General features: G+C 44.4%; 1 protein-coding gene across 1 annotated transcript in view; it reads right to left on the bottom strand.

Annotated features, from left to right (window-relative positions):
* The window catches only part of sestd1 (SEC14 and spectrin domains 1), a 44,626-nt gene that overhangs the window by 11,302 nt on the left and 6,738 nt on the right, over positions 1-26,586 (bottom strand). The window contains exons 3-10 of the mRNA XM_083777370.1: positions 17,421-17,529; positions 15,781-15,871; positions 14,931-15,044; positions 12,812-12,925; positions 4,990-5,084; positions 3,260-3,315; positions 2,659-2,715; positions 266-423 (exon numbers count right to left, since the gene is read on the bottom strand). Coding sequence (XP_083633496.1) covers positions 266-423; positions 2,659-2,715; positions 3,260-3,315; positions 4,990-5,084; positions 12,812-12,925; positions 14,931-15,044; positions 15,781-15,871; positions 17,421-17,529 — 794 coding nt within the window. The remainder of the gene's footprint in view (positions 1-265; positions 424-2,658; positions 2,716-3,259; positions 3,316-4,989; positions 5,085-12,811; positions 12,926-14,930; positions 15,045-15,780; positions 15,872-17,420; positions 17,530-26,586) is intronic.

The following is a 26,586-nucleotide window of genomic DNA, read 5'->3' on the forward strand; positions in this document are numbered from 1 at the left end:
GAGACGAATTGGGCTGGAAATATTAACGGTGATTTACAGTTTACAGCTGCCGTTGCTATAGGCAACCAAACAGTAGAATAAAGCAAGGGTTTAATACAAATTATATTTGGAGCGTGCGTGACGTGTGTTCATTCGCCGTGCGTGCGTGCGTTCAGCGCGCATTTGCCATGTGTGTGTGCGTTTGGCGTGCGTGCGTGTGTGTGTGTGTGCTTGAATGCGTGCGTTCTCCGTGTGTGCGTGCGCGTGCGTCCCCTGCAGACAGTACCTGCATGACCTTGCTGTGGATCTCGTCGAGCTGCGTGCGTTTGTTCCGCAGTCGGCACAGCTCCTGGTATTTGGTGTACTGCTCTCTGAGAGAGTCCAGCAGCCTCATGACCTGAGGCTGGGCGAGCAGCTCCTCGTCCATGGGACACCACGCTGGACCTGGATATAAGAATATAAGATAATATATATATATAAAATAATATATCGATTCATAGGACACCACGCTGGACCTGGATATGAAATAAGATAATATATAGATATATATAAAATAATATATCGATTCATAGGACACCACGCTGGACCTGGATATGAAATAAGATAATATATAGATATATATAAAATAATATATCGATTCATAGGACACCACGCTGGACCTGGATATAAAATAAGATAATATATAGATATATATAAAATAATATATCGATTCATAGGACACCACGCTGGACCTGGATATGAAATAAGATAATATATAGATATATATATAAAATAATATATCGATTCATAGGACACCACGCTGGACCTGGATATGAAATAAGATAATATATAGATATATATAAAATAATATATCGATTCATAGGACACCACGCTGGACCTGGATATAAAATAAGATAATATATAGATATATATAAAATAATATATCGATTCATAGGACACCACGCTGGACCTGGATATAATAATATAAGATAATATATAGATATATATAAAATAATATATCGATTCATAGGACAACACCGCGCTGGACCTACAATAACATACATTAGGAATACAATATTATTATGTATATTAGCCCATTCTGAACGGGCACCCATTTTGGTGTCAGCATCATGTCGTGCTTTAGCTATTGAAAAATAGCAGATCTACAAGCTCATATCGCGCCACCGAGTGGCGCGATACGAGCTTGTAGGTCTGCTATTTTTTGAAAAATCGAAGAACGACTGACATTTTTTTAAATCTGATCTCAGGTCAGAATGGGTTTATCAGACCAGTGTGTGTCCCAGTGGAAACCTCGTATGAATCTGATCTCAGGTCAGAATGGGTTAAACCAGCTCAGTGGCCTTGTGGTTAGGGGTTGGACCAGCCGGACGGGTCATAAGAACAACAGTGTTGTTTCCATCGACTAAGACGAGAAATGTTCGTCGACAACCTTTTTTTCACTGACGAAAACTAAATGGAAACTCCATGAAAACTAAGCTACGATGACTAAAACTAAGACTAAATATATTGACAATTTCGTCAACAAATAAAAACTAGACTAAAATGTTAACCCATTCTGACCTGAGATCAGATTCATACCAGGTTTCCAACTGGACACACACACTGGTCTGATTAACCCATTCTGACCTGAGATCAGATTCTAAAAATGTCAGTCGCTCTTCGATTTTTCAAAAATAGCAGACCTACAAGCTCGTATCGCGCCACTCGGTGGCACGCTATGAGCTTGTAGATCTGCTATTTTTCAATAGCTAAAGCAAAACATGATGCTAACACCAAAACGGGTTCCCGTTCAGAATGGGTTAATCGAGGGCTGGATTAGCATTAGGTGTTACACTAAAAACTCTCTCTCACCTGTTGGTACACCAAACAGACAGACGGACATAGGGACAGATAAAAGTCACATGTTGGAGACGGTGTACGACCACTCAGAAATGGGACCCAGTGCCTCCCTACTCGGCATGCATCAAGGGTTGGATTGGGGGTAAGTCCCTGCAGACATACTAGCGTCATGTCCAGGGGGTGTACTTGTACATCAAGCTGCCTCACGCAAGGCTTACTTAACAGTTTCCGTGCCGGGAATGGATTACTCCAGGTTACTGTCGCTGCCATCCCCGCTATACCCGCCTTTTGTTTTATGTGTTTAATCCGCTGTATTGTAATAAATAAAAAGAAACTCCGTCTTCGTCGCGGAGATAGAGACTGGATGCATTCGCTTTGATGACGAAACCGTAAAATCGTCACATGCTGTGGGCTGCTAGGGCTTCTGGTAAATTGAGGCCAATGGAAATGCATGGGGTGCAACGCCTCATTGAGACGAGTCTTGTGTGCGTCTTCCGGGTGCACCAAGATGGTGGATGATACGCTCGGATCACAACATACCGAGGGAGCTTTTTTGGCTCAAGTCAGTCACCCCTACAAATAACATTATCATGCACGTCACCCCTGAATTACTAGTCTAGTATTTATTTACTGGCGAAATTGCCAATATATTTAGTCTTAGTTTTAGTCGCCATAGCTTAGTTTTGTCAGTGAAAAAAGGCAGTCGACGAACATTTTTCGCTATACTTTTAGACAGTCGACGACGTCAACAACTGATACAACATATACAATGAATTAATTAATTCATCCATGGATCCACACAAGCTGAAAATAGCAGATCTACAAATCATCATACAATACCTCCTCCCTCTGAGCCGTTAAATCTTCTCTGTTGTAACTCTGACAGCAGTTCATGACCTGGACACACACACACACACACACACACACACACACACACACACACACACAATGTCATATTCATATTCTGACTGAATATTGATTGAATAAACTTAAAAATCATAATTTCTTTCCACAAAACCACTAATATCAGCAACTGTCTAAGCTTGCACATTGACACAGACACACCTACATTTGTTTACAATTTAGGCATTTAGCAGACACTCTTAATCCAGAGCGATTTACAGTAAGCAAGGGAATACATAGAAAATAGTCATCAAGGATCATAAGAACCTCACTTCCATCTAACAGTAGAATATCTCACAATGAAACCATGATACACTAGAAGTTAAAGGTTTCTTACGCTGCTGTAGTTTGTAACCCCTTACATAAAAACTAACTACAGAGCCTAGGCTGTTCATGCCACTTTGCAGGACCACTGCTTCACTTTGTAGTTTCTAACCCATATTATAGAAAAACTAACTACAGACTAGAGCCTAGGTTGCCATGCCACTTCACACTCTGTTCTGAAAACAAAACACTGGGTGTTGTAGTTTGTTTGTACCAGTCTGTAGGACGGCCTCTGGGTCAAACGAAGGCAGGAAACTACAGTCAGCTGACCTGGAGGGACGAGACAGTCAGTCAGACAGACAGATAAACAGTCAATCAGTCAGACGGACAGATAAACAGTTAGTCAGACAGACAGACGGACAGATAAACAGTTAGTCAGACAGACAGACGGACAGATAAACAGTTAGTCAGACAGTCAGACAGACAGATAAACAGTCAATCAGTCAGACGGACAGATAAACAGTTAGTCAGACAGACAGACAGACAGACAGACAGACAGATAAACAGTCAATCAGTCAGACGGACAGATAAACAGTTAGTCAGACAGACGGACGGACAGATAAACAGTTAGTCGGGCAGACAGACAGACAGACAGACAGACAGACAGACAGCATGATGTGTGAAATAAATGCACAATAAATGGTGTCAAGGCCTATTTGGCCAGTTTGAGGTGATGGCTTATCAGCGCTGTGTAGTTTTCTAAAGGTTAAGAAAACTACAACATTACGTCACTCGCCGCGGTGACCCGACACCCTTAGGTTTTGCAGGCACGGGGGTTTGGCATCTGAACCAGAGTGAGGTGGGGTCAAAGGTCAATGCTTAAGAACATCACCACCAGTATGACGGCCTCGACTCACTATCGCCGTTTTGAGTATGTATGAGCCTTTAGTGTCTTGACCCATTCTGACCTGAGATCAGATTCATACGAGGTTTCCGCTGGACACACACTGGTCTGATTAACCCATTCTGACCCGAGATCAGATTCTAAAAAATGTCAGTCGTTCTTCGATTTTTCAAAAAATAGCAGACCTACAAGCTCGTAGCGCGCCACTCGGTGGCGCGATACGAGCTTGTAGATCTGCTATTTTTCAATAGCTAAAGCATGACATGATGCTGACACCAAAATGGGTTCCCGTTCAGAATGGGTTAAAGGGACATTTCACCGCTGGAAGAAACTCCAGTCACTCAATGTTAATAGTATGTGTAGTAGATAACAGTAGCACAATTTGAAATTTGCACTCTATAGCCAGAAATAAATGTAGGCTGTGTGTTTGACTAGGGTTTGACTGGATTGTTGAATTCCTACAATGTCCAAAATGCTTTGGTGTACTCCCCCCTCCCCACCTTGTGGAGAGGGGGGAGGGCTGTCTTACTGAGACAACATGTAGTCCAGGAAGGAAGTGAGAGGTGTCTGGGACATCACGAGACACTTTGAAATACTAAAATATCTAAATATTACCCACATAAAACCCCCAGGAAAGGGTTTCTCGTCTCCCAAACCTCATTAAAATAAGTTCTGGTTGCAGAAGGGGTGAAGTTAACCTGACGCTGCCAGATCCAAGAAGCTTGCTACACAAATTTGTTTCACAGCTTATTGGGATCTGGGATCGCGGAAGCAAATTCGATGACGGGGCTATTCCTTTTTTTCAAGATACTTGGTAGATGATTGGATGGTACCGTCTGTCTATCACCGTGTGGGCGTGCAAACACAACCAATCATATTGACGTGTCTACAGTATATAGCTTCACATCCGGTTTCGCACATATCCCGCCCTTAGCTCACGCTGATTGGTTCGGTACGGAACGGATTTGTGTCAGCTCAACTCCCTGAGAGATCCCAGATGAGTGCTGTGTTGGGGAACATGGTTACCCAATACCGCCCTCATCTGGCAGCGTCAGGTTAGGGTGAAGTGGCCCTGTAATAAATAGTGTTAGTGTACTAACTTGTCTTTGTCCATGGGAGTGTTCTTGTCGCTGTCTGTCATGACGGACAGCTCGTCTAGCAGGGAGGTGGACTCTTTGGTGAACTTCTCAAACACCTGAAAGGGGCGGAGTCAAGAGGAAGATCACATGATCAGCCTCCTCCTTAACAATATTAACAATATTAAGCACTTACTTACTTACACTAATAACTAGGGATGTCCCCGATCACGTTTATTTGCTCCCGATCTTTTGATCGAGTAGGAGTTCTGCAGAATGCAAGATGCCGATTTCTTTTCCCGATCTGACGTTCATATTTATAATATATAACACTAGTACAACATCCCAAATCACAGACAATATCCAGTCTAATATCATGATTTGGATGTAATATTGATACTAGGGCTGTCCTGATCACGTTTTTGTTCTTTAAGCTCCCGGGCCAATTAAAATCATTTGAAAATGACGTGATCGATTTCCAATCACATGATCGGACCGGGAGAACCCATACTACTAATAACCTTTATTTCAGACCCACGTGAGATCCACAACACCATAAAAGAAATCACACCCGTGTGAAGTGAGGGGCGCTTTGTGTTGCCACAGATTTACGTCATATTTGGCGGACATTTGACCTCATTTCTAATTTCATTGGGAAATATGAGACGTGTGGGGACAAGATTTACATCATATTTGGCAGACATTTGACCTAATTTCTAATTTAATTGGGAAATATGAGACGTGTGGGGACAAGATTTACATCATATTTGGCGGACATTTGACCTAATTTCTAATTTAATTGGGAAATATGAGACGTGTGGGGACAAGATTTACGTCATATTTGGCGGACATTTGACCTAATTTCTAATTTAATTGGGAAATATGAGACGTGTGGGGACAAGATTTACGTCATATTTGGCGGACATTTGACCTAATTTCTCCTTTCATTTGGGAAATATGAGACGTGTGGGGACAAGATTTACGTCATATTTGGCGGACATTTGACCTAATTTCTAATTTAATTGGGAAATATGAGACGTGTGGGGACAAGATTTACGTCATATTTGGCGGACATTTGACCTAATTTCTCCTTTCATTTGGGAAATATGAGACGTGTGGGGACAAGATTTACGTCATATTTGGCGGACATTTGACCTAATTTCTAATTTCATTGTCAATGGCAAATATTGAGACGTGTGGAGACAAAAGCTGTACATAGGAGGGGCTAGCCGGCGCCTCTCAAAAATGTAGCACACCCATCTGACCACTTTAACCCATTCTGACCGGGCACCCATTTTGGTGTTGGCATCATGTCGTGCTTTAGTTATTGAAAAATATTTTTGAAAAATCGAAGAACGACTGACATTTTTAGAATCTGATCTCGGGTCAGAATGGGTTCATCAGACCAGTGTGTTGTCCAGCGGAAACCTGGTATGAATCTGATCTCAGGTCAGAATGGGTTAAAAAAGTAGTTCAGGGGTAGAGGTATGGCTCCCCCATATCTTACAAGTATGATTGAACCCTACAAACCCTCCCGCGCACTCAGATCAGCCAACGCAGGGAAACTGGAAGTACCCTCACTAAAAACGCCGGGACAACGCTCCACACGTCCCAAACTCTTCTCCCTTCTGGCTCCAAAACTGTGGAATGCACTTCCCATTGCAGTCAGAACTGCAGCATCACTCCCAATCTTCCGCCGTAGCCTGAAAACCCACCTTTTCAGACTCCATCATGGCCCATAGCACTTACCCTAACCCCTTACATAGCATTTCTGTTGGCTTAGATAGCATTTGACACAGACTTATAGCATGTTATGTAGACAGCACTATAATTGTATTGTATATAGTCATAGCACGCCATAGTACATATGTATAGCATAGTAGTGAATATGTATAGTTTATTATGTATAGTGTATGTATAGTTTCATCATATAGATATTCCACTGTTACCTTCTTATCTTACGCATGTTTCATGATAAATGCTTTTATGTGATGTATTCCCATGCTTTTGTTCTTGCCTAAATGTAAGTCGCTCTGGATTAAGAGCGTCTGCTAAATGCCTAAATTGTAAATTGTAGAGTGGCCGGTTGAGCAGCAGGATGGGGAAGTCATGAGGTTCCCGGTTGGATCCCTGTGGGCTCCCCCAGAGTTAACCCTGTGGGCTCCCCCAGAGTTGCATGGTTTCCTCCGTCATCGGTGTGTATGTGTGTGTGTGTAAAGTCTGTGGGGCGAACGGTTCTCCAGTTACGTGCATTACAGCCGTACACACATTACATACACGTGGTGTAGATAGAGAAATCCTGTTAACAAGCATCTCAATGGGAGATTGAGAAGGACATCGCAGAGTGGAGTGGGTGTGGCTTAGTGAAGGGCTAATTACACACCCCATGATGCCAGATCAATTAGCCATTTTAGGAAGATCAACAGGCATCCGTTTTCCTGATTGGCTGACCTAAACCATCAACAGGCATCCGTTTTCCTGATTGGCTGACCTAAACCATCAACAGGCATCCGTTTTCCTGATTGGCTGACCTAAACCATCAACAGGCATCCGTTTTCCTGATTGGCTGACCTAAACCATCAACAGGCATCCGTTTTCCTGATTGGCTGACCTAAACCATCAACAGGCATCCGTTTTCCTGATTGGCTGACCTAAACCATCGGCTTCACGGATTAGCCAAGCTTCACTGTGACGTTTGTTCAGCAACACCATATAAATTCAGCAGATCTCCGTTCTCTTTGGCGTGGAATGTTGCGACGCATCTCGAGCATCTGGAAGGAGGACAGAACGTCGCTGTAAACGTCGTTGCTGCAGTCGGGGTAAAATGTGTACTCGTTCGGGTGGCACCAGGAGATCGGTGAGATTGAGGTGAAAGTCTTCAACACAGTGTCTATGCGCTGGAGGACGTTGTCCACAGTGACACCTGGAAGAGAGGTTAACCTAGAGGCTCCCTCTAGTCGTTTTGGCCACACGGTTGTGCTGATAGACAATGTAGTCTACCTCTGGGGGGGGGGGACGTAATAACAACACGCAACAGGGGTACTGCAATGTGCTATATTATGCATTTGATATCGACACCCACAGATGGTTCAACCCCAGGGTCTCTGGGGCCATGCCGGAGGGGAGGGAGATGCACTCAGCCTGCGTCTTGGAGAAGGTCATGTATGTCTATGGAGGAAGCAACCGGACTGAATTCTTTAACGACGTGTACGAGCTGGACAGCACCACAACGGTCTGGTCTTTACTGAACACCAGAGGAGGAGCACTCTATTCATCAGGTCACTCTGCCACCATCATCGGGACAAGGATGTTTGTATTTGGTGGCTATAGAGCATGGACAATCTGCTCCGACAACATCAGAGTGTTTGACACGGAGACCGACTGCTGGTTGAGCACGCCTTCTGCACAGCCTCTTCCAGAAGGACGCTGTGGTCATTCAGCCTTTGCTTACAACGGAGAACTGTACATATATGGTGGGTTTGTTCTGAGGTTCGATGCCCCGTGCTTACATGTATTTGTATCTGTGGAAATTCACTCCAAAGACCTTCTCCTGGAAAGAGGTTCAGCCCAAGGGGAAAGACCTGTGTTGCCTATTCTGATGTGCTGTTGCAGGGTGGGAGAACGGATCATCTTTGTCCGATACTGTGAGATCAGCTTTGTTGACATCAGCATTGTTTATAGGATCAGTTCAAATAGCTGCGGTATAAAATATCCCCCGTACATCTTAGACATGAGTCCTAGTCTGAAGACATTATGCAAACTATCAGTAATTCAGTACGGTCTGGAGCAGTCGGAACTCCCACACGACATCAGGTGGGAATTAGGGCTGGGACATTGTGAAAGCTCCAGGAGTGCATGATTTATAAATACCTCATCATCGTATTGCAGATCCACACGCTCACTGCTGGACTGTTGCTTGCGTGGTGAAAAGACTACACTATGTGTTCAGCAAACATTTAACCTGCTGCCAGTTAGTAAGACAAAATGGCACTGTCCAAAATTGCAAAGATGAAAGTTGACGGTGAAAACAGGGCATTTAAAGAGTAAAGGACAGAAAAGCTATGTGTCCGCCGCTCCTGGTTTCATCAATGCACAGTGATGTGTTCGTCACGCCTGGTTTCATCAATGCAGTGATGTGTTCGTCACGCCTGGTTTCATCAATGCAGTGATCTGTTCGTCACGCCTGGTTTCATCAATGCAGTGATGTGTTCGTCACGCCTGGTTTCATCAATGCAGTGATGTGTTCGTCACGCCTGGTTTCATCAATGCACAGTGATGTGTTCGTCACGCCTGGTTTCATCAATGCAGTGATCTGTTCGTCACGCCTGGTTTCATCAATGCAGTGATCTGTTCGTCACGCCTGGTTTCATCAATGCAGTGATCTGTTCGTCACGCCTGGTTTCATCAATGCACAGTGATGTGTTCGTCACGCCTGGTTTCATCAATGCAGTGATGTGTTCGTCACGCCTGGTTTCATCAATGCAGTGATGTGTTCGTCACGCCTGGTTTCATCAATGCAGTGATGTGTTCGTCACGCCTGGTTTCATCAATGCAGTGATGTGTTCGTCACGCCTGGTTTCATCAATGCAGTGATGTGTTTGTCACGCCTGGTTTCATCAATGCAGTGATGTGTTTGTCACGCCTGGTTTCATCAATGCAGTGATGTGTTCGTCACGCCTGGTTTCATCAATGCAGTGATGTGTTCGTCACGCCTGGTTTCATCAATGCACAGTGATGTGTTCGTCACGCCTGGTTTCATCAATGCAGGCATGTAACGATACACGCAACTCACGATACGATACGTATCACGATATGAGGTTCACGATACGATTTTTCACGATATTTTCAACACAATGATTTTCCAGACAAATTACTCTTTTTTTTTTATATGATTTATCTTCCCCCCCCCCCCCCCCCAAAGCTTTTTTCACAATTTTTATTTAACTACATTGCAAAGATAATTGCCTTATTGATGTATTAATGAGCATCAATAACGACCATCACCTGGGCAGTCACAGACACATATACAGCTCCCCTCTCCAGGCCTCTACTGTCTCATTTCTCTCCAAAATCATGTGAATATGATTACAGCTGACATTTCTTATCACACACAAAAAAAAAAAAAATCTTTCACGGATTAGCCAAGCTTCACGGTGATGTTTGTTCAGTACCACCATATAAGTGGTAGATCTTGCAACATACCTCCGTTCTTTTACAGAGCAATAGTTGTTGTCCTTTGATTTGGTGTGAAATGCTGCGATGGACTGAGCGTCTGGAAGTAGGAGAGAGCATCGCTGTAAGCGTTGTCGTTGCAGTCGGGCAAAAGGTGTACTCGTTCGGATGGCGCACGGGAACGGATCCAATCGAGGTGAAAGTCTTCGACACAGTGTCTATGCGCTGGAGGACGTTGTCCACGGCGACAAGTGGAAGAGAGGTTAACCTAGAGGCTCCCTCTAGCCGTTACGCCCACACGGTTGTGCTGATAGACAATGTAGTCTACCTCTGGGGGGGGCGGAATAACAACAGGCCACGGGCGTACTGCAATGTCCTGTACGCATTTGATGTCGACACCCATGAATGGTTCAACCCCAGGGTTTCTGGGACCGTGCCAGAGGGGAGGGAGATGCACTCAGCCTGCGTCTTGGAGAAGGTCATGTATGTCTATGGAGGACACAACCTGGCTCGAGTCCTTAACGACGTGTACGAGCTGGACAGCACCACGATGGTCTGGTCTTTACTGAACACCAGAGGCACAGAGGGACTTCATTCATCAGGTCACTCTGCCACCATCATCGGGACAAGGATGTTTGTATTTGGTGGCTATAGAGACGAGACAATCTGCTCCAACAACATCAGAGTGTTTGACACGGAGAACGACTGCTGGTTGAGCACGCCTTCTGCACAGCCTCTTCCAGAAGGACGCTGTTGTCATTCAGCCTTTGCTTACAACGGAGAACTGTACATATATGGCGGGTTTGTTCTGAACTTCGACGACCCAAGCTTATTTGATCTGTGGAAGTTCAATCCAGAGACCTTCTCCTGGAAGGCGGTTGAGCCCAAGGGGAACCTGGGTAATATGCCTGTTCTGATGTGCTGTTGCAAGGTGGGAGAACGGATCGTCTTTGTCCGATACCGTGGAATCAGCTTTGTTTTTGGCATTGGTTCAGTTAGAAGTAGAGAACCTCTGCACATCTTAGACCTGAGTCCTAGTCTGAAGACATTATGCAATCTAGCAGTAATTCAGTACGGTGTGAAGCAGTCGGAACTCCCACACAACATCAGGTGGGAGTTAGGGCATTATGAACGTTCCAGGAGTGCATGATTTATAAACACCTCATCGTACTGCAGATCTACAAGCTCACTGCTGGACTTTGTGTGTCTGTGTGTACCACATTTGTGATGATTTGATTGGCTGAGCACGGAGTGTGACGTATGAGGATGTATGATGCACCCCTCACTGATTTCCGGGTTTGTGTGAACACAAACATTGGGCTTGTGATTTCCTGATCACCCCATAGCGATGATTTGATTGGCTGAGCAAAGTACATATTGAAGTTAAAAGCGAGGGCAGAAAGGTGAAGACGCCAAAAGTGATTGGCCGGAATGACATTTTTGTGATGATTTGATTGGTTGAGCACTGAATGTGATGTATGATGATGTATGATAAGAGCGCCCCTCTCTTCACACAGGTGTGATTTATTTTTTGTTCACGTGATTTCCGGGTGTATTCTTCTCTGCAAGTCATAGCATCATTCATAGGTTGGCGGAGAGCACCCTCTAGCACAGGGTTCCCCAATAAATTTTCCTCAAGGGCCATATTTTGACTAGCGTACCAGGCTGGGGGCCAAGTCGGCACGCGCGAGGTCGAGGTCTTGCCCTGAAATTAATGTTCAGGGCAAGACCCCATTTGAAACGGACCCCCAGTTTGACATGCAGAGGCTACTGACCACAATGTAATGCCATTTATATCTGCGGGCCGCAGATGGCCCGCGGGCCGCTAATTGGGGAACCCTGCGCTAGCGTAATAACACCAGACGATCTACATCCATGGAGGTCAAGTGTTGGGTTTGAGACGACGCAGATTTGCGTCGTTGGCAGTCAATGTGTAAAGTGGTGGGATGGGTGGGCCTGGTGGGATGGGTGGGCCCTGAAGCAGAATAACCACCTATATACCTAGTTAAAAACACTTTCCCTCCCCAACACGAGTTAATTGACTGTAGAACAGCTTCCCTCCCAATAACGAGTTATGTGTTTTCATTGTTTAATTCGTTTCCATCGGACAGAGTGGGATAGGTGACGCGTTTTGATGACGTCATCGGAAAAGAACATCCGTCGCACTGGCACGCGCAAAGGGTTCTGGGAAATGGAGGCCCGATGCATTCCAATGGCGGCGGTGGAGCGTTCCTCCTCCGCTCGGTTTGGATTATTTTTCAACACTACGACAAGCAGATTACACCGTTTTAACCCATTCTGACCTGAGATCAGATTCTACAAATGTCTATTACATCCTGACAGTTTCATTATTAACCCATTCTGACCTGAGATCAGATTCTAAAAATGTCTATTACATCCTGACAGTTTCATTATTAAAGCAGATTTTCATGTAAAGCAACGATGATGTCGCCTTCCATTTTAGACTGAAACTTTAAAAAAAAAGAAGGCGTAAGGCGAAGTGATGATTAAATACACATCATTTCAAGGGTCCTTTTGACGCACCACTGAGTAACATGAGTTTATCTTCAGAGAACTGATTTATAATAATGAAACTGTCAGGATGTAATAGACATTTTTAGAATCTGATCTCAGGTCAGAATGGGATAAGACATGTGTAGAATGAGCTACTTACCAGCCTCTTGTTGAGCCAGTCGATGTGGTCGTAATCTAAACTTCCTCCAAACTCATCAGTCAGCTGACAAGGTTCAATGTAACGCGTCAGCTTATTGGCCGAAACCAGGATCACCTGAGCAGGCAGACAGAAAGGCAGATAGGTTAGAAGTAGAGTTCTCAAACTCTGCCCGAACCCGACCTGGCCCGACCCGACCCGAGAATTTTAGGGCCGGGCCGGGCCTAAAATGTATGCTAATTAGTCGGGGCGGGCCGGGCCGGGCCTAGGGCCTGATCAGTTAGTGCCCAGTTAGGGCCGGGCCTTAATTTTCGGGCCCGATGAGAACTCTAGTTAGAAGTAGTCTCGCGTTGCCAGACTGTTGCCTGCCTCTCACAATTTTCAAATGCTTCCGTCATACAGTCTGGAGCAACGGAAGCTCTATCATGGGTAAAATATAAATGCTTCCGTCATACAGTCTGGAGCAACGGAAGCTCTATCATGAGTAAAATATAAATGCTTCTGTCATACAGTCTGGAGCAACGGAAGCTCTATCATGAGTAAAATATAAATGCTTCTGTCATACAGTCTGGAGCAACGGAAGCTCTATCATGAGTAAAATATAAATGCTTCCGTCATACAGTCTGGAGCAACGGAAGCTCTGATCATGAGTAAAATATAAATGCTTCCGTCATACAGTCTGGAGCAACGGAAGCTCTGATCATGAGTAAAATATAAATGCTTCCGTCATACAGTCTGGAGCAACGGAAGCTCTATCATGAGTAAAATATAAATGCTTCCGTCATACAGTCTGGAGCAACGGAAGCTCTATCATGAGTAAAATATAAATGCTTCCGTCATACAGTCTGGAGCAACGGAAGCTCCATCATGAGTAAAATATAAATGCTTCCATCATACAGTCTGGAGCAACGGAAGCTCTATCATGAGTAAAATATAAATGCTTCCGTCATACAGTCTGGAGCAACGGAAGCTCTATCATGAGTAAAATATAAATGCTTCCGTCATACAGTCTGGAGCAACGGAAGCTCTGATCATGAGTAAAATATAAATGCTTCCGTCATACAGTCTGGAGCAACGGAAGCTCTGATCATGAGTAAAATATAAATGCTTCCATCATACAGCCTGGAGCAACGGAAGCTCTATCATGAGTAAAATATAAATGCTTCCGTCATACAGTCTGGAGCAACGGAAGCTCTATCATGAGTAAAATATAAATGCTTCCGTCATACAGTCTGGACCAACGGAAGCTCTGATCATGAGTAAAATATAAATGCTTCCGTCATACAGTCTGGAGCAACGGAAGCTCTGATCATGAGTAAAATATAAATGCTTCCGTCATACAGTCTGGAGCAACGGAAGCTCTATCATGAGTAAAATATAAATGCTTCCGTCATACAGTCTGGAGCAACGGAAGCTCTATCATGAGTAAAATATAAATGCTTCCGTCATACAGTCTGGAGCAACGGAAGCTCCATCATGAGTAAAATATAAATGCTTCCATCATACAGTCTGGAGCAACGGAAGCTCTATCATGAGTAAAATATAAATGCTTCCATCATACAGTCTGGAGCAACGGAAGCTCTATCATGAGTAAAATATAAATGCTTCCGTCATACAGTCTGGAGCAACGGAAGCTCCATCATGAGTAAAATATAAATGCTTCCATCATACAGTCTGGAGCAACGGAAGCTCTATCATGAGTAAAATATAAATGCTTCCGTCATACAGTCTGGAGCAACGGAAGCTCTGATCATGAGTAAAATATAAATGCTTCCGTCATACAGTCTGGAGCAACGGAAGCTCTGATCATGAGTAAAATATAAATGCTTCCGTCATACAGTCTGGAGCAACGGAAGCTCTATCATGAGTAAAATATAAATGCTTCCATCATACAGTCTGGAGCAACGGAAGCTCTATCATGAGTAAAATATAAATGCTTCCGTCAGAAATCTTCTCTTCTGGTTCTTCTCTTCTTGATAACTACCGGTAATCATTGGATAACTTATCTATACATCTCGGTAGTGGTGTGACAAACAAATATTGTCCCTGTCAGAGTCTGATTGGTTATCAATCATACCGAGGGGGTGGGACTACGGTGCACAGACAGCCAATAGGATCTCACCTCAAAGCCCAGGCGGTCCTTCTCTTTCCAGAAGCAGAAATGAGTCACTTTCTTATCCCAGAATTCATCTGGTTTCACCACACACACCAATGAGACCTCTGCTGGAATGACACTCTGCACGCACACGCACACGCACACGCACACACGCACACAGTCAAGATAATGTCATAAAGTTTTAAAACTAAGCGTTTTTTGTTAAAAGATTTGTTAAAGCTCTACATTGTGTTGTGATAGTAGCGTTTGCTCAGTGAAAGGGGTCTCCAATCAGGAGGGAGCATCCATTTATCAGGTTACATTCCAGTTCAACATGTCTGCTAAAATCTTTGTTCAGTCACTCACAATATCGCTTGTTCATCCTGTATCATATAATATTAACCCATTCTGACCGGGCACCCATTTTGGTGTCAGCATCATGTTATGCTTTAGCTATTTAAAAATAGCAGATCTACAAGCTCATATCGCGCCACCGAGTGGCGCGATACGAGCTTGTAGGTCTGCTATTTTTGAAAAATCGAAGAGCGACTGACATTTTTAGAATCTGATCTCAGGTCAGAATGGGTTCATCAGACCAGTGTGTGTCCGGCGGAAACCTCGTATGAATCTGATCTCAGGTAAGAATGGGTTAATATACACTCTCCTGAATGTATAAAGTGTATATCCCATTCCCAACCTGAAGATGCATTCAAGCAAGAGATGGAGACTGGAGAGACACACAAACACTCAGCAATGATCTGAATATAGAGCCATTTAGTATCTAACACTTATTTTAACGCTAATTATATCACATATTGCACCTTTAATGGTGTCCTACCCATCTACTGGACTGGTGTCAGAATTAATGTCCTCCTACCTGCAACATCAGCACCACCGTCTTCACGATGTTCCACTGAGATTTACGACCGTCCACGATGACAGTAAAACCACGAGATTTACACTTCTCACTGTGAAAGACACAGGGGAACAAGATAGTTACTATTTTTGCGTGCATGCGTGCGTGCGTACACCCATGCATGAGTGCATGTTATGCGTGTGCGGGTATGTGTAAATGGTGCATTTATATAGCACCTTTATCCAAGGCGCTTTAATAATAATAATAATAATAATTCATTTTATTTATATGGCGCCTTTCAGGTCACTCAAGGTCGCCTAACAAAACAGAAAAATACAAAACAATAAAGCAAGTTTAAAAATACAGCAAGTTTAAAATACACACAAAAGGCCTGCAGCAGACTTCTACTCAAGGTGGGAGTAGGCTTGTCTGAAAAGGTGAGTTTTGAGGTGGGATTTGAAGGTGGGGAGTGAGTCCATGTTTCGGATGTCGGGGGGAAGGCTGTTCCAGAGGCGAGGGGCAGAGCGGCTGAAAGCTCTACCCCCCATGGTGGACAAACGAGCTGGGGGAACAGTGAGGTTGGTGGAGGAGGCAGACCTGAGTGACCGGGTGGGAGTGTTGATATGGATGAGATCAGACAGGTAAGGGGGGGAGAGGTTATGGATGGCATTGAATGTGTTGAGGAGGATCTTGTAGTCTATGCGGTATTTGATGGGTAGCCAGTGGAGTTGGTGAAGAACGGGGGTGATGTGGGAGATGGCAGGGGTTTTGGTGATGATGCGGGCTGCAGCGTTCTGGACCAGTTGGATTTTATGGAGGAGTTTGTGGGGGAGACCGAAGAGAAGGGAGTTGCAGTAATCGAGGCGGGAGATGACCAGAGAAAGGACTAGGATGGCAGTGTTGTTGGGGGTGAGTGAAGGGCGGAGGCGGTTGATGTTGCGGAGGTGAAAGTAGGCTGACCGGATGGTGTTATTGATGTGGGTATGAAAAGATAGGGTGCTGTCGAGGACGACACCCAGACTCTTGACCTGGGGGGAAGGGGAAACCGAGGAGTTATCTATGGTGAGTGTAAAACTGGGCTGCTTGGTGAGTGAGGATTTGGTGCCAATGAGGGTTAACTCTGTTTTATTGCCATTTAGTTTGAGGAGGGATGAGGTGAACCAGTCTTTGACTTCGTGAAGGCAGGCGCAGAGGGAGGGTGGTGGGAGGGTGGAGGTAGGTGTGGAGGAGACATAGAGCTGGGTGTCGTCCGCGTAACAGTGGAAATTTATGTTATGTTTGCGGAATATTGAGCCAAGTGGGAGGAGGTATATAATGAACAGTATGGGGCCAAGGACAGAGCCCTGGGGAACACCAGATGTATGCTTTACATAGATTGTGCATTACATTCACCCATTCACACACACATTCATACACCGATGGCAGCGGAAACCATGCAAGGCACCAACCTGCACATTGGGAGCAATTAGGGGTTCATAGTCTTGCTCAAGAACACTTCGACACCAACTCAGTCAGCCCATAGGGATTGAACTGGGAACCTTGCGGTTCCCATCCAGTCACTCTACCCCTGAGCCGCCACTGCTGCCGCCGTGTGAGTGTGTGAGTGTGAGTGTGAGTGTGAGTGTGTGTGTGTAAGTGTGTGAGTGTGAGTGTGAGTGTACCTGGGTATAGACAGGAGGTAGTTGAGTGTGGTGCTCAGCTCCTCCATGCTGGTCTGATCCGAACACAGCGGGATGGTCAGGATCAGGCCACTGCGTCTGTCCTTCCCTCCTACAGACAGACAGACAGACAGACAGACAGACAGACAGACAGACAGACAGACAGTTAAATTCGATAAGAAGGCCGTCACAGTGTTGGTTCCAGGTAACCCCTATTTCCTGGGGCTCTGGAAGTGTGGGGACCCCCACACGGACCCCCACACGGACCCCCACACGGACCCCCACACGGACCCCCACACGGACCCCCGCCACACGGACCCCCACACGGAGTTGCACCGCTCACTAAACACGGGTGTGATTTTTTCTTACAGATGGGTAAAAAGGGCAGGGGCTCAAGCAAGCCCCCTTTGATGTCTATGTGTGCACATGCACTTTGATGACTTTGGTGTTCGTAATGCCAAACTCCCCTGGGGGAGGGGAGGGGAGGGGAGGGGAGGGGAGGGGAGGGGAGGGGAGTGGAGAGGGGAGGGGAGGGGAGGGGAGGGGAGGGGAGGGGGTTACCTGGAACCAACACTGTGACGGCCTAATGGCTGCCGTCAGCAGGAACACCAACAACACAGCAGTGTTGATTTAGTTCAGTGGTTCCCAAACTTTTTCATGCCTAGGACCCCCAAATTGACACCAATTAGCCCGCGGACCCCCCACTAGAAAAGATATGCCAGGGACCCCCATAAGTGAAGATTTTTACGGCTCTAGCAGTAAAAAAAAATTATTTCAAGGACCCCCCCAGTTTGACATGCATTAGTCTACGGACCCCCCATTTAATGGCATTTCTATTTCTGGGACCCTGATGTAAATCAATGTTAATTTAACACTTAAGAGTGTATAAATTGGTTACATTTGTACACCGAGTTACAGCCCAATAAGGGTCCATTTGGATACCTAACTATCATTTAGCTGGGGATTCCCTGGAACTCCCTCAAGGACCCCTGTGGGCCCCCGGACGGCCGGACCCCACTTTGGGAACCACTGATTTAGTCGACTAAAACTATGACAAAAACAAACCTATACCCTCAACTACCTTTTTGCACTGACGAAAACTAAACTAAAACCAAGATAAGACGTTAGAATTTTGTCGATAAAAATAGATTAAAAAGGGACTAGTGGAGAAGAGATCCAGTCGAACTAAAATAGATTAAAAAGGGACTAGTGGAGAAGAGATCCAGTCGAACTAAAATAGATTAAAAAGGGACTAGTGGAGAAGAGATCCAGTCGAACTAAAATAGATTAAAAAGGGACTAGTGGAGAAGAGATCCAGTCGAACTAAAATAGATTAAAAAGGGACTAGTGGAGAAGAGATCCAGTCAAACTAAAATAGATTAAAAAGGGACTAGTGGAGAAGAGATCCAGTCGAACTAAAATAGATTAAAAAGGGACTATAGTGGAGAAGAGATCCAGTCGAACTAAAATAGATTAAAAAGGGACTATAGTGGAGAAGAGATCCAGTCGAACTAAAATAGATTAAAAAGGGACTATAGTGGAGAAGAGATCCAGTCGAACTAAAATAGATTAAAAAGGGACTATAGTGGAGAAGAGATCCAGTCGAACTAAAATAGATTAAAAAGGGACTAGTGGAGAAGAGATCCAGTCGAACTAAAATAGATTAAAAAGGGACTATAGTGGAGAAGAGATCCAGTCGAACTAAAATAGATTAAAAAGGGACTAGTGGAGAAGATTTTCAGCATGCAACCAAGTGTAAAATCAGGCATTAGTCATTTTACAAATTTTACAAAATCTGCTGTCAAAATCAAGCACAGACATGAAAGGCAGTGAGAGGCAGGGCTGTCACCATCACAGCATTTTAGTTGACGATTACTTGAATTAGAATGATTCCAATTATTTTAATGAATGATTTTATTGTGTTTTTGGCATGAATTTTGGAAAAGGAAAGGCTTAGTAAACAAATCAGGCCTGTGATGTATTGTACAACCAAAGAAGACAAGCATTTTGGCTTCTGCCTTCCTCAGCAGCTTAATAATAATAATAATAATAATAAAACTTTATTTGTATAGCACCTTTCATGACATGAAATGCAGCTCAAAGTGCTTTACAGAACAATGGAGAAAAAAAAGAAAAGCAAGGCAACGACATTAAAAAACAAGCAGTAATGCAATACAGTGAGGACATGAATAACAAAAAATTAAAGATCAATTAAAAACAATGTTGTAGAAGTGGGTCTTGAGCTGAGCTTTCAAAATGTCTACAGAGGCTGCCTGACGAAGGTACAGTGGGAGCTTGTTCCATGCCGACGGCCCGTAGAAGCAAAAAGCTGATTCCCCGTATTTTTTAGTTGCCATTTTTTTAGGCAAAGCGAGCAGGCCAGCAGTGGAAGACCTTAGGGGGCGGTTTGGGACATATTTAAGCAGGCAGTCATGTAGGTAGGAAGGAGACCATTGAGAGCTTTGAGTGAAGCCAAAACTGGAGTAATATGTTCTCTCATCTTAGTTCTAGTTAAAACTCTGGCTGCTGCATTTTGGACGTTGTAATCTGTCAGTTGTTTTCTTAGGCAGTCCTGAAAAAAGTGCATTGCAGTAATCAAGCCGAGAAAAAACAAAGGCGTGGATTAGCGTTTTTGCATCGTCCAAAGACAAATAGGCTCTGATTCGTGCAATATTTCTAAGGTGAAAAAAAGGCAATCTTGGTAACATGATTAATGTGTGAATTAAAATTCAATTCAGAATCAATAATGACCCCCAGGTTCTTTACTGTACTGTTGCACAGACTGTACTGTTAGACATAATTTGGCTAATAGAGAAAATAACAGAATGAAATAGGCTATACGATTAATAACGTATTGACTGCCCGTCCCGACAGCAACAATATGCTATTCCTACTTCTGTGAGACAATTCAAAGGGATTTAGAAAACATACGTTTACATTGCCAAAGCAAAAAGTGGAACAATATCAAAACAAAATGTATGTACAATTGAAAGTCAGAATCTCCAATAAATCTATGTCTATGTACCAAGATCACTCGATGCAGATGATGCAGGAATACACACAATGATTAGTTTTTAGGGTGGTTGTGTTCCATTCGATAGCCTTCTCCCATATGACAGCTGCTGTGTTTGCACATTGTTGTACTTGGCCCAGCGGATATGGGAGTCATTGGTCGTGTTTTCAAACTCTCCTTGGGTGATTGTAATCTGTGGGAAGTAGGTGTCTCTGATGTCTTGGTACAGTGGAGATTCGCTTAGGAAGTGTAGCTCAGTTTCCACTTCATCTCACAAGACCAGTTTCTGACCCGATGCACACGCAATGAAGTAGGTCGTTAGTTTATGAAGAAAACATGCGTCCGTGCCTCGAGGCTTGGATCCCCCACCCCCAGCAAATCACACCCTGCCCATGTCTGCTACTAATTAGGCTATAGACAACATATCATAGCCAGGTCATTGATTTTTGATAACCGGCGTGTTGCAGGTCACTGGCACTGCGTTCTTTTCTCCAGGGCGGGCCGTCATAAAGCCTGTTGTAGCCAGGTTGGGTTCATAATAATCTTTATCGTCTCCATATTTGTCTTCACAAGTCTGTTCAACACCGACGACAAAACTCATGTCCCATGTCGCTCGGAAGTAGCGATACGGGGGGGAAATTCTACGTAATGCCGTTGATTGATTGATTGATTGATTAGATGTTATGGACGGAGAAGACAAATCCAGGGAATAAAATTAAATATTAACCAATTCTGAGCTGAGATCAGATTCATACGAGGTTTCCACTAGGACACACATTGGTCTGATTAACCCATTCTGACCTGAGATCAGATTCTAAAAAATGTCAGTCGTTCTTTGATTTTTCAAAAATAGCAGACCTACAAGCTCGTATCGCGCCACTCGGTGGCGCGCTATGAGCTTGTAGATCTGCTATTTTTAAATAGCTAAAGCATAACATGATGCCAACACCAAAATGGGTGCCCGTTCAGAATGGGTTAAAGTGAGAAACACTTTAATATTTCACTCTAAAAAAAATACTTTTGGAATTTCCACTACTACTCAGGCTTACTGTATGTGAACACCCCAGGCAGTTTTGAAGTTGCTCGATTCAGTACACATTCACATCATTGCTAGGGCAGCGGTGGCCGAACGGTTTGCGGAGCGGTCTTGATATCGGAAGGTCGCTAGTTCGTATCCCCGGACCGGCACGTTACAATTACCACCGCTGAAGTGCCCTTGGACAAGGCATTGAACCCCTACCATGAAATGTTCTATGAGCAGGGCCTGGCTGTAAACACGTTCTTGAGCTTAGTCCAGTTACCCTGGGTGAACATAGTACCTTTCCTTTCCTTTCTAACGGTTCCTGGCACAAAATATTTTTGAGATGGGGCAGCCACATACATTTCCTTTTGGGGTCCTTGTCCTTGACATAAAAAGGTTTGAGCAGCAGTCACTGCCATACGACACCAGTCTATCATTTCCCCAACTGGTTATCATAGCCCGGCCAGAGATAAGCCCAGAGTAGACCTGCAGGCCTCTAAAGCCCCCATCTGTATTGTGACAGTTTAATCTTAAGTAGAAGGCTGTTCCACACAGTAAGGTCCCTGTATTTAAAATCATTAAAAATAGCTCCGAGGCGAGCGACACCGTTCTTCACTCGTGGTGCCTCGCATGCATGAGTGCACAGCACACGGCCCTGGTGTGGTGCTGCAGTACGAAGCATGGATTAGAGGCCGAGAGATTAATCAGTTTGGCCCACATTATAGAACAGCCACCATTTTGACTTGATTTGATATTGGGAATTATGCAGCCGATTTGGGTTTTAACCTTTAAAAGGATTTCCAATATAACCAATAGATCTATCAAAGTTACATTACACAACAGGTCCCGCTCACTCAGATCAGCCAGCCTTCACTAAAAACGCCGGGACAACGCTCCACACGTCCCAAACTCTTCTCCCTTCTGGCTCCAAAACTATGGAATGCACTTCCCATAATCCCATTACAATCAGAACAGCAGCCTCACTCCCAATCTTCCGCCGTAGTCTGAAAACCCACCTCTTCAGACTCCATCATGGCCCGTAGCACTTACCCTAACCCTAAACCCACCTCTTCAGACTCCACCATGGCCCGTAGCACTTACCCTATAGCCCCGTAGATAGAACTGTATGTAGACTTAAGATAGATTTTATACAGACTTATACAGACTTTTCATTTTATGTAGTCATGGCACTTTATAGTATATATATGTATAGTAGGGATGCACCGAAATGGAAATTCTTGTCCGAAACCGAATACCGAATATAGGAAACAGTTCGCCGAAAACCTTTTTTCCTACCATTGCTGTCATGGTAGTACCTTAAAGCTACCTGATTCATGGCAAAACTTAACTTATAATCACTATTATATGGGTCCATAAAACATTTATTCAGCTCTTTTTTTTTTTTTTTTAAGATATTTTTTTTGTGGCTTACGCCTTTATTGATTTTTTAAGGGATAGAAAGTAGGCTGACAGGAAACGGGAGAGAGATGGGGGGATGACATGCGGTAAAGGCCGTGTCGGGTCCGGGAGTCGAACCCGCGGCACACCGCGACTGGATCACCAGTCCGGTGCCCAGACCGTTACGCTACGGCCTGGGCCTATTCAGCTCTTTTGAATGCATTAATTGCATACACTATTCGGTGAAATATTTTCTGCCTATTCGGGCCGAAACCGAATAGGCCGAAAATGCATTTTTAGCCATTTTCTGCCAAATATTTTCTGCTGCCGAATATTCGGTGCATCGCTAATGTATAGTATAGTATGTCATTATATAGATATTCCACTGTTACGCTCTTAGCTTACGCATGTTTCATGATAACTACTTTTTATGTATGTGATGTGATGCATTCTGTTTTTGCTTATTGTAAGTCATAGTAAATGTTAATATAATAATATATACAGTACATGGGATTTCCTGAATTCATTACCTTCTACATGAACTCTAGGAGGGGCCGGTACATTTCACTGCGTCTCTCTGATGTTATTTTGCACAGGCTGCGTCTTGTTCCTTATCTTGGTTTTGGTTGCAGAAAAGGCATAATAGTACTGTGGCACTGTAGTGTTTGTAATTGTAATGTCAAACACAGCCTCGTTCAGCGATAAAGCAAAGTGAGTTCACAGAATCACAGTCACTCTTGGAGGATAAGTACTTTCTCTGCAATAAATCCCTCCCCTCTCTACACACCTCCCGTCATCTCCTGTCACACTTTTTACTGGTGAATGTTGGCACAAATGGGCTGTTGAGAGCTTGTATCGCTACCGTAGCCTAGCAGTGGAGTAAGATGGAGTAATACTACCGACCCGGTCGTTATTATTGTTGTACAACATTTTAAGTCTGTGTTACTTTATAGCAAACAGTGAATAAAACACGCACATCCAGAGTACCAGGTGCTGGGCCTGGGAAGAGACACGTCACATACTAAGAGAATCAGAGTCCACACCAAAGGTGACGTTTTTCAAGCCAAAGACTGGTCAAAACATCACCTTTAGTGGTCATTTTCTCCTCTGTAAAAAACATATAGGTGCTGTAGGCGAACTTAAACATAGTCCAAGGCACACTGTTCAGTATTAACCTATAACAACAACGGCTTAAGAAAAATAGCAGATCTACGAGCTGACAATGCTGTGTAGTGTACTAAACCTATGTATGGCTACTTTCAGTGATGTGATTTCGTTTGGTGTAGAGAGAAAATTGAGAAATACTAACAGACCTAGCACAGAGCCCTGGGTGATGCCGCTCAACCAATGTAAGTAGGTCGGAGAGGCTTATTGTAGTCATTATGCTAATTGATCCTCCCCACACACATTTCTGTTTTGTTGTCAGTCCTGTTGTATCCTAACTGGCCTGGCTCACCTGCCAGTGAGGAGCCCCCAGGGCGAGGACGTACTGTTGTATCCTAACTGGCCTGGCTCACCTGCCAGTGAGGAGCCCCCAGGGCGAGGACGTACTGTTGTATCCTAACTGGCCTGGCTCACCTGCCAGTGAGGAGCCCCCAGGGGGAGGACGTACTGTTGTATCCTAACTGGCCTGGCTCACCTGCCAGTGAGGAGCCCCCAGAGGGAGGACGTACTGTTGTATCCTAAACTGGCCTGGCTCACCTGCCAGTGAGGAGCCCCCAGGGGGAGGAGGACGTACTGTTGTATCCTAACTGGCCTGGCTCACCTGCCAGTGAGGACAGAGGAGCCCCCAACGGGAGGACGCGTAGCACTTCACCAGTCTTCCCGCACAACACTAAGGACCCATTTAGACTGCAGACACGTCCAGTAAAATCTGATTCAGATCCGATTTATTTCTCAAATTGGTTATTTTAGCCCTAAGTCTAAACACAAACAAGTCACATGGAATCCGGCTCAAATCAGATTCCATGTGACTTGTTTGTGTTTAGACTCATTTAAACAAACCGGATTCCAATCTGGATGTGGCACAGATCTAATTCAGGCTGGATTTGTCTGCCAGTGTAAATGGGATCTAACTGTGGACAGATGCCGCCCTCTGCCGCCCCCACTATGTAGCTCTGAGATGAGGGTCCACTCAAGCGGTATACCGGCAGAGAGGGACACCGGCGCATATTTGCCACGATGAACAATTCTCTTTCTGCACATCGTATCCAAAAAGTAAAGATCGGGGGGGACCTGCTCTCAGATTTTCGGGACCGGTATAAAAAAAAACATCTACCTTTGCAGGCAGTGAAACCTCATCTCGGGATTACACAGCGGAGACAACACGCGTTCATATTCATAATGTATAGACGCTCGGCAGCGCCAGATGCACTTTGGTATATATGAACCCCCAGACTCTGCTGAATTAGATCTTTATTAAGGTAATGAAAGATCAGTGTTGCATTGCAGATTTGATCCCTTTTGGTGTGGGACGGCAGGGATGCTCCACCGCGTCACGTTGCTTAACACCTAGTACTACTACTAGGTCACACAATTCAATTCAATTCAAAGGGCTTTATTGGCATGAGAAAACATACGTTTACATTGCCAAAGCAGAACGAACAATACAACAATACAACAATACAGCAATACAATCAAAACAAAAATGATGTATATTGAAGGTCAGGATCTTCAATAGATCAACTTCTATGTACCAAGATCACTCGATGCAGGTATAGTGCAGGAATATACACAATGATTAGTCTTTAGGGTGGTTGTGTTCCATTTGATATCCTTCTCCTATCACAGCAGCCCACAAATCTTGCTGCTGTGTTTGCACATTGTTGTACTTCGCCCAGCAGATATGGGAGTTTTTTGTCATTGGTCATGTTTTCAAAATCTCCGTGTGTGGTTGTAATCTGTGGGAAGTATGTGTCTCTGATGTCTTGGTACAATGGACAGATGGTTAGGAAGTGTAGCTCGGTTTCCACTTCATTTAGTGTGCAGTGGGTGCATAGTCTGTCTTCTCTCGGGATACAGGTCTGCCTATGACGGCCTTTCTCGATCGCGAGACTGTGCTCACTGAGTCTGTACCTAGTTAAGATTTTTCTTTGTTTTGGGTCGGTCACGGTGCTCAGGTATTCTGCCACTGTGTATTCTCTGTTTAGGGCCAGATAGCATTCTAGTTTACTCTGCTTTTGTGTTGCTTCTTTCCAATGTGTCAGGTAGTTTTCCTTTTGCTGTTTTATAATTTGGTTTAGTCCGATGGGTTTTCTATCTCGTGGCTCTGTTTGTGTTTGTGCCCGGAGTTCCAGGGCCAGCTGGCTGAGGGGGCATCTCTCTAGAGTTTCACTGTGTGTGAGTGCCTTGTTATGGAGTGCATCAAGGTCACTTTCTTTTAGGTGGTTGTAGAACTTAAGTGCTCTCTTTTTTATTTTGATTATGAGTGGGTATCGTCCTAATTCTGCCCTGCATGCATTATTTGGTGTTTTTCGCTGGGTACGGAGAATGGATTTGCAGAATTCTGTGTGTAGGGTCTCGGTTTGGTGTTTATCCCATTTTTCAAGGTCATGGTTTGCTAATGGTCCCCAGATCTCGCAACCATAGAGGGAAATTGGTTCTATCACGGAGTCCAGTATTTTAAGCCAGGTTTTAATTGGGATGTCTATTTTGATGTTTCTTTTGATGGCATAGAATGCCCTTCTTGCCTTGTCTCTCAGGTCCTTTACAGCTTGGTTGTAGTTCCCTGTGCTGCT

This window comes from Protomyctophum parallelum (genome assembly GCF_964188405.1).
Source record: "Protomyctophum parallelum genome assembly, chromosome: 11".
Classification (NCBI taxonomy): Eukaryota; Metazoa; Chordata; class Actinopteri; order Myctophiformes; family Myctophidae; genus Protomyctophum; species Protomyctophum parallelum.